Below are 11,349 nucleotides of genomic sequence, written 5' to 3'. Positions count from 1 at the left end.
AGGCATGGGGATAAGAGGTATCAGGTGGAAAAGCCGTTGGTCAGATGTTTCTCTCTGATAAAAGCAAAAGAAGTTGCTTTTAAATCAGTTTGGCACTGCTATAACACTGACTTCAGTGGATTTATTCTGGGGATGCACTCTTAATATCATATCCAGGACTTGTATTTTTCACTGTTTTGAATCTGTTTATTTCTGTCCAACTTTCTTTACTTTCCTATTCCTATACTTGTAACTTGCTTGTGTAACATACATGCTCTGTGTAAAATTATATTTTCATAGAAACTGATGTTTGCATTCATCACTTAGGGCAGTTATTCTAAAGCCTGTTCTCTAGGAAAGTGAAGCTTTATCTGTCATACCTGACTGGTTAAGCCTTGGATTAGTGGACCAAGCAGTTAGTTATCTCAATAAAATGGGGTTTGCAGACTGAGTCTGTTCAGTCTTGTGAAGGGGAAGATGGCTTTGAAATGAGAAGGCAGAGATAGGCATACAGTGCATAGATCACCTGGAGTGCATAAGGTTAGCCTCCCATTGATCCTGGAGAAAACCTTTTCTATCACTTTTCCACAATGTTTTAGGAAAGCATATATTTTCTGAGACTTGCGAGATTAGCAGACTTAGAATTACATGCTCTGAAGAGCAGCCTGAGAGTGTTAGTAAAATCTACATTTACTTTTAAAACTGGCATGAACAATACAAAATTAAAACACAAGCTCTGCTCAGCTGCCTTGGTGATAGCAAATTTCACTGCTTCCACCCCCAAGGGTGTGTAAACTGCTGCAACTGGCTGAGCTCAGTCAAAGCCAGTCCTGTATGCTTAGGAGCAGCCACTCCTAAATCATTTAGCGTGGCTAAAGCAGCAATGCATGTCATGGGATTTTATTATGTATGGTGCTAGCTGGCTAAGCACTTCACCCTTGTGCTTTCCAACCCCTTGCAAAACACTGTTACTTTCAAAGTGTAGGGGAAGCCTTTGATTGGGGGAACCCGTGCTGCTGAATCCAGGACAGAAGCTGTCATCACGACCACTGCAGAGAATAGCTTCTGGATTTGTATAGCTTTCTGAGATCTTGCTAAAAGTTAGGCCATGTGATAGTGACAAGGAGAATCCAAGAGGGCCTGTTGCAATTTTGGGTGGGTATTGCACGAAGATACGATGTATGGGTTTGGCTACAGCCCAATTTTTTCACTGCTGGACAAGCTCCTGTCACTGCTGTGAACCACGAGGCTGCACCCTCTGCGAACCAGGCTTCCCTAGCCCTTCGGCTGCCGCGAGGCTGCGGAAGCGCTGGGCCGTGCCGGCATGCAGCATTACGAAGGGGCAGGGACGCGCCCGTCTCCTGAGTGCCCCAGGGAGCCTCCGGTAGCTCTGCCGGCCGCGGGGGCACACCGCGCCGGGGACGCGCTGCGGCCTTGGGGCAGACGGGGGGGCCGCTAGGGACAGCCCCCAGGTAGCCTCCCCTGCCTGGGCTGGCTCCCACGGCCGCTGCAGCCCCCGCGTAATAACCGGCCTCCCCGCCCCGCGCACCCCCAGGCCGTCCCGCCGCTGCGCAGTGCGGCCTCGCAGCCCCCGCGACGCCATTACACGCCGATCCCACCCCGCCGTCCGTCCGTCCGTCCGCCGCGCTTTACGGCAGTGTCGTGCGGGGCTGTGCGCCGCCGTGCTCGGACGGAGGAGGTCACCGAGCGGCGGCGGCGGCGGGGCCGCGGCTCCGGCTCCGGCTCCGGCTCCAGCATGTGGCGGGTGTTGGCGCGACGCGTAGGCCGGGGCGCGGCGGGAGCTCCTGGTCTGGTGCGGAGCTGCCGAGCGCTCAGTGCCGCTGGGGCCGGCCGCGGCGCGGCGGTGAGGGTCGGGGCTGTGCCCCTGTGCCGCGGCCCAGTGTGGCGCGGCCCCATGCACCGGCCTGGCCGGCTCCTGCTGCCTCCTGCCTGGCCCCGGCTCGTCCCGTGCCGCTGCTGCAGTCTCCCAGCACACCAGAAGGTGAGAGGCCCCCCCCCCCCCATCCCAGGCAGTCTGGGTGCGCCCCATACCCTCTGGTGTTCGTGTCCCTGTAGCCACTGGGGTCCCCTGGAGGACAGACTCGTATCCCCGCCCCCCCGCCTCGGGGGCAGGCCCTTCACTTTCTTCGGTTCTTGCTTCCCCTCGCAGGGCAGCTCAGTTTGCCCCGGGGAACTGCAGTTCTCCTCTCCCCGCTCCTGCTGTTCTCATACCCTTGCTGCCACCCTGCCCCGAGTCCCTGTACCGTCATCGGGTACCACCTCCTTCACCCCCAGTCCTTTTTCCCTGTATCTCTCTTGGACCCCTGGTGTAGCTTCTCCCTTTCTTGGTCAGCCCCATCTCAGCACCCTAGTATTGGTTTGCCCTTGGGTCTTAGCAGCAGGTTGGAGGCAGTCCGGACCTGCTGGGGATTTGCAGACAGGCTCTCCTTTGTGCCCCCATGTCCCAGCCTGTGCTGAGGATCCATCTCTGCCCTATGTGTGGGGTTCCTACTGTCAGGGCTGACAGGATTGTAACACTGCCCTATTCCTTGCAGGTGGCCTTGCCAGCTCTGTCCCCCACGATGCAGATGGGCACCATTGCACGCTGGGAAAAGAAGGAGGGTGACAAGATCGGTGAAGGGGAGCTCATAGCAGAGGTATCCTGGGGGCACAGGCTGTGCTGCGTTTCTAATAAGCTGCATGTGCATCCTGGGTTCTGTCCCTGGTTGCCCTCACTTGAATGCAGATCTTGGGTTCAAGATCACAGATCCCAACAGATGCTGTTGGGAACAAGTGGCTAACAGCCTTTCAAAGCTGATTGCTGCTTTTCCTCTTTCTGAGCAGGAGCAGCACTTAACCTGTTTGAGAGCGTACTTTCCTAGAGCTGGTGTCACGGTGATTTTTCCAGAACTGTGTGTGTTGTGACCCTACACTATCAGACTAGAAGGCTCTGAGCTCGCTGGTCTTTTCCATTGCCATAATGATATCCTGTTCTCTCTCAAAGGTGGAGACAGACAAAGCAACAGTTGGCTTTGAGAGCCTGGAGGAATGCTACTTGGCCAAGATCCTGGTGCCAGAAGGAACAAGAGATGTTCCTATTGGGGCCATAATATGTATCACAGTAGAAAAGTATGTATTTTGCTAACCCTTGACTTGAATTTTCTCTCTTGGGGCTTCTTGGGTGCTTTGTGTGAAAGGCTTAGAGACAGTCATCTGATTGGTTTTGCGGTTCTGTGTTTTCTTCTAGGCCTGAGTATGTTGATGCCTTTAAAAATTATACTCTGGATTCTGCAGCGTCTGCCCCCCCTGCAGCCTCAGTGCCTCCCCCTCAAGCTGCAGCTCCCTCACCACTAACTCAGCCTTCTCCTCAGGCTCCTGGCAGCTCTTATCCTCCTCATATGCAGGTAAGAGAGCATTGCTGATGATTTAAGGCTTGTTGCACTCTTTTTCTGTCTTTGGCATTGCTAGCCCCAGGGCATTTTGTCATAAATACTATCTGGAGTGGGAAGTTACTAGCTGTAATTGCAGGAGTGTGTGCCGCTTGAATTGCTGCATGCTTAAAGCAGGTGTTTGGGGAGGTCCCAGAAAGCTTTTTTTCAGAAAATTATTTTAGCATCCCAGCTACTACTAGAGGAGATACTTGTCTCCAGGATTGTTATGCAGTCTAAAAAAACCAGCTACATTTGCATTATTTGGACAGTTCTGGTATAAAAAGACCTTGTGCTAAGTGTGAATAAGTTCTGAAGGCCCTGCTTACATGTCAGAGCAGAATTCAAGTCTGTGATACTCTGATGAACACATCAGAGGTGTTTGTGGGTGACTAATAATGAGTTGTATTTGTGGATAATCTTTTTACCTTGCTTAGATATTGAAGTGTACATCCACTGTTGTTGTACTTGAGCACTTTGTAGCGGGGTATTTCTGTGGCATTCCTTTGAAAAAGAAAATTTGAAATACTAAACCTCATTCCACCATTGATACATGTGGGAACTGATTTGTCTGAGACGTTATGCAAAGTCAGTAATTGAACAAAGAATTAATTAAAGGCTCTTAATCTGATGTGTTTTAGCTACTAAACTTGCTTACTTCCCACTGCTTGCCTTATCTGTCCAGTTTTGCTCTGAAGCTGTACTCACATATGCTGTATTTGTTGCACAGCAATATGCGTGTGCAAACCTACAGCATCTTTGAGTGCTTATTGGAAGACAAGTCTGTATAGCTTTTAAAGGGGCCAAACCTGTTTGTCACAGACAAAGTGACTTGCTTCAGTCTTCCTTTTAGCCTTGCAGATAGCAGCTGTAAGACACTCCCAATGTGATGGTGGTAATAATTATTTTGATAGGTAGATTTCTTGCTCTTTGCTTTTGCTTGCTTTCTTGCTTGCGCCTTGATAAAAGAAGCCAGCAATATGGGACAGCACTGTGCTTTGCTGTAATGGAGCCAGATCTAGGAGTGCATTAAAGGCTGGCTACTTCTTTAGGTTGGCATAATTTAGTCAGGAGTTAAAACTGTGTTCCTGTTCCTTTTGGATTACCAGAATCTGATTCTCTTGTATTCTCTGGCTTCACAGGTCACTCTCCCTGCCCTGTCACCTACCATGACAATGGGCACAGTGCAGAGATGGGAGAAGAAGGTTGGGGAGAAACTGAATGAGGGAGACTTACTGGCAGAAATTGAAACAGATAAAGCCACGATAGGTGAGTCAACTCCAAAGCCAAGAATGGATGAGGTGCCCTTAAAAGGGGAGGATCCAGAGTAGCCTCTGTGCCTACTGTTCTCCTAGCTGCTCGGGACATGAAACTGTCAGGCAACTAAAACAAGTTTTGTTAACTTCTCATTCCATTGGAGAGCTAAACACTGGAGCTCCTAAAAACACTTCTATTTCTTCATCAATCCTTCTTAGTAATGTACACTGCATGGAGACGTTTCCCTACTAGTTGCACTGAAAAGGATTCTGTTGCCTACTAAATATAGGATAAGGCTTTAGCTACCAAAGTCCTTAGAAGCAGCATTTAGAGGAACTCTTCAGCTGCATCAGGCACCAAACCAGTTTTGTTTCTTTCCCTTACAGGCTTTGAAGTGCAGGAGGAAGGCTACTTGGCAAAAATCTTGGTGCCTGAAGGAACAAGAGATGTGCCATTAGGAACAGCTCTCTGCATCATTGTGGAGAAAGAGTCTGATATTCCAGCCTTTGCCGACTACCAAGACACTGCGGTAACTGACATGAAGGCACAAGCTCCTGCTCCTCCTCCACTAGTAAGGACTATTCTTAGCATGTGAGCGAAGTTACGGGGACCGTTAAGAGGTCTGATCTGAACTGTTGTGCTGGTTTGACAGTGTGAAGCCCTGGCTCCAACAATAATGTTTATGATTCTGTGAATGCAAGGCTAACACGTGTGTTGGTGATAGGTGACCTAAGAAATGATGGCTAGTTTGCTCTCCAAAAACTGGAGGACATAATCATTCATTACGATCTCTTCTCCAGCCTGTTGCTCGTGCCAATTCTAATGCCTCATCTTTGAAAGTTGGGAGCATAAGTTATTTATTTCACCTTTTTTTGGTGTATAGTTCAGCAGCTTAGTTGGCCTCCTTCCCAGGAAGTTACTGATTTAATTTCTGGCACTGGGAGACTTCTCCGAATCTGAAAATTCTTTCAGATGAGTGACTGTTTTTGCTGTTCTCTTGACTGGTAATTAGATGGTCCTGTTTTCTTACTGTACCTTCAAAGCTTTTGCTGAATGATCCTGAAGCTAATGGCTTTGATTCTTCTGTTAAGGTGGTGGCAACTCCTGCTGCTGCTCCTCCTCCCCAGCCTGCTGTTCCTTCCACTCCAGCAGTCCCCACAGCTGGGCCACCTCCCCAGAAAGGAAGGATCCTGGTTAGTCCCCTGGCAAAGAAAATGGCAGCAGAAAAAGGAATTGACCTTGCCCAGGTGAAAGGTAGGTTGCCCTTCTGCTTCCTTGCTCTCACTATCAAGTGTCTGTCCCTCTAGGTACATACTTGCCTATTCTTTTCTTTCCTCCCTGTCAGGAACATCCTGAGTATGCAGCTCTCCTCACCAGAGGTTGTGTTAAGTGACTTCTCTCTGTTGAATAAAACTGGTACCTTTAGAAGCAATGCCCTGTTGCAAATAATTTAAATCCTCTTATGTTTTTCTTTGACCTTTTTAGGTACTGGACCAGATGGTAGAATCACAAAGAAAGATGTGGAGTCATTTGTGCCACCAAAGGTTGCTCCAGTGAGTAGGGTCGAGATCTGTGAGAATGGGTATTTTATTATAGTGACAGAAATGCTCTGTAGAAATGCAGTTACTATATGGAACTGCTCTTGCTGGATTGGTTGGGTTATGACGCCGTGTGGACTATGGTGACTATTAGGTTGTAAAGCTTAACCTGTCGGAAACATGGACGAAGTTTTCTTCCTTTATTTGTCCCTTTGGTATTTCACTGAGAAAAAAAATTGTGTGCTCCCAGCCCTTCATTTGGTTGCTACATTGCTATGGATTGCGGTAAGCCCAGTCCCAGCTAATCTAACATTGCTGAAAAGAGGCAATTAGAATGAAAGCCAGACTTAGGAACCAACAGCCTGCTGTCATTGTTGCCACAAATCTGTTCTTATACCATTGCTTGTCTTTTATATGAGGTGATGGAAGTGTTGCTTTGTGTATTGCTGGAAGGGACACGGCTGAGTGCAGTTTGAGAGTGCCCTCTAGCATACCTCTCTGCTGTATGTAAAACAACCATCTAGCACGACTTACTATTCTGGGAGCTTCGTAGCAGTGTATATCAGTGTTGCATTTCTAAATCACTCAAGTACTACATTTAATAATTGAATATAGGACTTACAAAGAACCTAGTGGGTACTGGAGAGGTGAGGCTAGAGAGTAGAAATATCTGCTGCTCTTAAGCAGGAGGCAACTTAGCCTCGTTACTTGTCCCACATACTGAATTACTCTGTACAATTGATATTTGGATAGTACTGTGAATTATGCTGTCTTTCTCTGATTGCAGGCTCCAGCACTAGAGGCAGTTCCTGCAGCTGCTGCAGTTGCAGCAGCACCAGCGGGGATCTTCACAGATATCCCTATCAGCAACATTCGGAGGGTAAGAAGATTTTATTCCTTTCTGAGATCATTATTTACAGTCATGAATTTTCCAAATTGATTTATTTTCATCGCTTCTGTTGTATATGCACAGGTCATTGCTCAGCGGTTGATGCAGTCTAAACAAACAATACCTCATTACTACCTTTCTGTTGATATAAACATGGGAGAAGTACTGGTGCTAAGGAAAGAACTCAATCAGGTAAAGCATTTAGGCATGATGAGAGTGTGTGAGTGGGGAAAGCTGCATTCTCTCACAGGTTTGCCCACCCTGCTTTTTCAAAATATGCCATTTTGGCTTGGAAAAAATAGTCTTTTCAGTGCCTTTTCTACCTGTTGTGGATCAGTTCTGGACTGTCTGTGGCAGAATGAGACTTTTTACCCGGGTACTGTGCACTGATTCTGACTTCCCTAAGAGGGCTGCTTTGTACTCTGCTTGGTGTTGTTCAATTCTTACAGCTGGAAAGTAGGGCAAAGGGGTAAAAAGGTTTTTAAGAGTAAAAACGGTAGAAAATTTAAGCAAAATAATAATTCTAAGCCAAGTTTGGGGAAAAACATACATTAAAAAAGATTGTACCTTCTTAAATTATGGAGATGTATTCACCTCCTAAATTATCTTGGCACTTCAAATATTAATGCTTAACAAGTAGTGTGATTGTTTTCTAACATTTTTTCTAATCAAGGCTGCATGGCAGTGACTAACCAAGTTAATTGAGGTAATGTGTAAGAGACAAACTGACGCCTCAAATCTCTTTATTTACAGGAGGTCTCGGATAACATTAAGCTTTCTGTCAATGACTTCATAATTAAAGCTTCTGCTCTGGCATGCTTGAAGGTGCCCGAGGCAAATTCTTCATGGATGGACACAGTTATTAGGCAGTAAGTTTATGGTACGGTCGAAGCCAGAAACTTTCTTTGTTCAGTAGAGAGTTCACAGCAAAATAGCAGACCTTCTGCTGGGATTTTGAGGAGGGAGGGGAACAGGTATAATGCAAAGGTTGAGGGGCTTTCGTTAAAGTGCTAAGAACCTTGCATCTAAGGCTAGTCTGCAAGGTGAAATAATTGTTGCAAAATTAATATTAATTTAGAGTTGTCTGAACAGTTCTGAAATTTTTTTTTCTCTGTTATCTTGCTAGAGTAACTGGCATCTCCTTTGTGTCTTGCAGAAATCACGTAGTGGATGTTAGCGTTGCAGTTAGTACTCCTGCAGGGCTTATAACCCCTATTGTGTTTAATGCACATATAAAGGGCCTGGCTTCCATTAGTAAGGATGTGGTTTCTTTGGCAACTAAAGCCCGAGAAGGTAAACTTCAGCCTCATGAATTCCAGGTGAGAAACTCGGATTGCTGTTAAACATCACTGCCCTTGACTTCTGTTCAGAAGCCCCGTTCAGAATGAGCAAAGCCTATTTTGTGATGTTTCAGCCATGTTCATTAATATTCCACATGAAACAGCTTTTGTGAATTTGACTATGAATGTGTTTTTCTCGTAGGGTGGTACTTTCACAATTTCTAATTTAGGAATGTATGGGATTAAGAATTTCTCTGCCATAATAAATCCACCTCAAGCCTGCATCCTTGCAGTTGGTTCCTCAGAGAAAAGGCTAGTGCCAGCTGATAATGAGAAAGGGTAAGTATTCAGCTGATTCTGCATATACTGAGCTTCTGAATTCAAGCTTTGAAATAAGGGCTAGTTTTCTAACACTTCCATTAGATTATAATTTAAAAAAAAAAAAATTAATTGTTGACGTACTGCTTTCAGTACCTTCTGAAGAAGTACAGTGAGATCTTATATAAAAGGGTCACACAGGCATTAAAGAGAAATGCATTGACTGATGAATGGTCTGCCATACATTTATTCTTGCAACTTCTTTGCAAGTTAAGGAAAGGCTGTTTCTTTCTTTGAGGGGTAGGGTTAAGCTGTGGAAAAGAGTCTGGGATCCACAACAGTTTAGGCACCTGTTCCTCTTTACCAACTTGCTTAAATTTACATTTAAGGAGAACCTAAGGGATGGATTATAATTCAAGTGGCCTGTATATACTATTGCCTTTCTTGGAGCTTGAACTAGCATAGACCCAGGAGAACATTTAGGATTATTTAAACTTGTTAACAGTCCTAGGTATCTATCGCTGACATGTGGGGAAACTGGAGGTTACTGGGTAAAACGTCTGTTTTTCTTTGATCGTGTGGGGCTGTTCTTGTGATACAAAGATGAGCTTCCTGTCCTAAAGGGAACATACAAATGTGTTTCTTAATTGTAGAAGAGGAATGGATATGATCTGCTCTCCAGTGTAATCTTTTTTAGAAGTCCACAGGGAGAAACATCTGTTACCAGGCACCAACTGCTATTGCTGGTTCTCTGATAAAAGCTCTTTCGCTTTGTTAGTGGCACTGACTTGCAGACAATTGTGTTAACCCTTTTTTTTCTTTTTTTTTTCCTTTCAGATTTGATGTGGCCAGTGTGATGTCCGTTACACTTAGCTGTGACCATCGTGTTGTAGATGGAGCAGTTGGAGCACAGTGGCTTGCTGAATTCAAGAATTTCCTTGAAAAGCCAGTAACCATGCTGCTATAATTTAACCATGCAAGCAAAATTTTCCTGGGTCACACTGTTTTGTTTTAAACAAGCTATCTAGACTTTAGTGTTCAGACTTACTAAGAGAGTTCCTTTTTTATTTTAAATATGTATTATATTATCTGGTAATGTTATTACCAGTCTGTACAGAAAAAGTTTGCAAAAGTGCTTTTCAGAGCAATATTACAGCTATACTGTATTTTTATACAGTTAGTTAACTTGCAAACTCTTCCAAAACAGAGTTAAGCATCCCAGATTTAAAAATGATCCAGGCAGTATGCGTACTGCCATCTGCTTCTAGAGTGAACAGGGGGGTGCATAGCAAGCAATTTCATGACCTCAGTGTTCTCAGAAATTTTAATTATAAACATCTCTTCACAGGAGTTCAGATGAGATGGTAACTGAAACGTGCAAGTTAGTAGAAGGTGAATTCCCTTATTATCCTGTTCTGCTGGGGCGGGCGAGTATGACAGATGCACTAAGGGACTGAAGCAGAGGCCAAGTGCTAGCATTCCAAATCTCTCTTGGAATTTGGCACTGGTTTGGACCTTCTCGGCTATGTCATCCCTTTTGAGCACTTTAAAGTAAGGTGAAAGAGCACTGATATCTGTGGGGTCACAGCTCTCAGATACCACAGGGAATGTGCTGTCTTCTCATGGACTTTCACTTACATGTGCTTTTTATATGAAAATTCTTTCATTGCTGTTCCTCTTGCTAAGTTAATATCAGACTATGATACCATGGAAGTAACTGTTTTGCAGAATGTTCAAGAGAATCTGTGTGTTGGAACCCAATATAGGCAAATCACACATGCTAATAATCCCATCAGTGGACATTAATCATGTGATGACTCGAATGTTTGGAATTTTTTTTTTCAGGCATTCTAACATAGGAAGCTCTGAGTTAGTCACTGGTACTGCGGTTCTTCCCTGAATTGTCTATGTTGTCCCAGCCTCAGTAAGCTGCAGAATGTTCTATCCATGTATATATTGTATGTAAAATGCTTCAATAGTTCATTGGACTTGTGTCCAGTTACCCCAGTCATTGTATCCTGAAAGGGGTGCAGTGCTGAACACTCTTAAATCCCACTTTCCACATGGAAATGTTAATGTAAAAAGGACACTGTGTAGTAATTACAAAGTGACCAGGAGAATTAAATAGGGGGGGAGAAGTTTAAAAAAAAAAACAAAGAAAAAGTTAAAGCTGATCTGTTATTCTGTATATTGCATTAAGTACTGTCTCCTGTAAAGTTCTGCAAAATTCACTAAAGATATTGAAAGAAGATACTGTGGAAATTAAATATTTTTGTGGGAACTATTTAATGTCTGGTTGCTGTGATACCTGGTTTTCATGCCTGGCTTAAGCAAAAAGGTGCATTAAGGTTTTGGTTTTTCTTTAATGATCTAAAATATTTTGGTTCCAGACTTGCTCTAGCGAACCTACGTTCTATTAAATGTTTGGAATTGACAACTACTAAAACATGTTCCAGTGCTCTTCTGTTGAGTTGTTTGTGGCTTACTGTACTGCTATAGCACAATCAGAGCTGTTTAGCCTTTCAGTCTGATAGTGAAACTCACCCTATTAACCTTAAATTGTAATCACAAATGTTCCAAAATAATACATGCTTTATTACTATCATGCAGCAGTGAACTTCCTGGCTTCCTTGCTGTAGTGTTCACCAGAACCTCAAATT

General features: G+C 44.7%; 1 protein-coding gene across 1 annotated transcript; it reads left to right on the top strand.

The window, feature by feature from the left end:
- The first annotated feature begins 1,735 nt into the window (after window positions 1-1,735).
- On the top strand, window positions 1,736-10,973 carry DLAT (dihydrolipoamide S-acetyltransferase). The gene is made up of 14 exons (XM_050910965.1): window positions 1,736-1,981; window positions 2,535-2,636; window positions 2,984-3,108; window positions 3,227-3,383; window positions 4,550-4,676; window positions 5,051-5,235; window positions 5,756-5,918; window positions 6,150-6,217; window positions 6,990-7,082; window positions 7,176-7,283; window positions 7,845-7,960; window positions 8,248-8,410; window positions 8,574-8,710; window positions 9,527-10,973. The coding sequence occupies exons 1-14, from the start codon at window positions 1,736-1,738 to the stop codon at window positions 9,654-9,656; spliced, it is 1,920 nt and encodes a 639-aa protein (XP_050766922.1). The 3' UTR covers window positions 9,657-10,973.
- The last annotated feature ends 376 nt before the right edge of the window (window positions 10,974-11,349 follow it).

This window comes from Gymnogyps californianus, chromosome 25, assembly GCF_018139145.2.
Source record: "Gymnogyps californianus isolate 813 chromosome 25, ASM1813914v2, whole genome shotgun sequence".
In the NCBI taxonomy this organism is placed as follows: Eukaryota; Metazoa; Chordata; class Aves; order Accipitriformes; family Cathartidae; genus Gymnogyps; species Gymnogyps californianus.
This window is presented reverse-complemented; position numbering and strand designations above follow the sequence as displayed.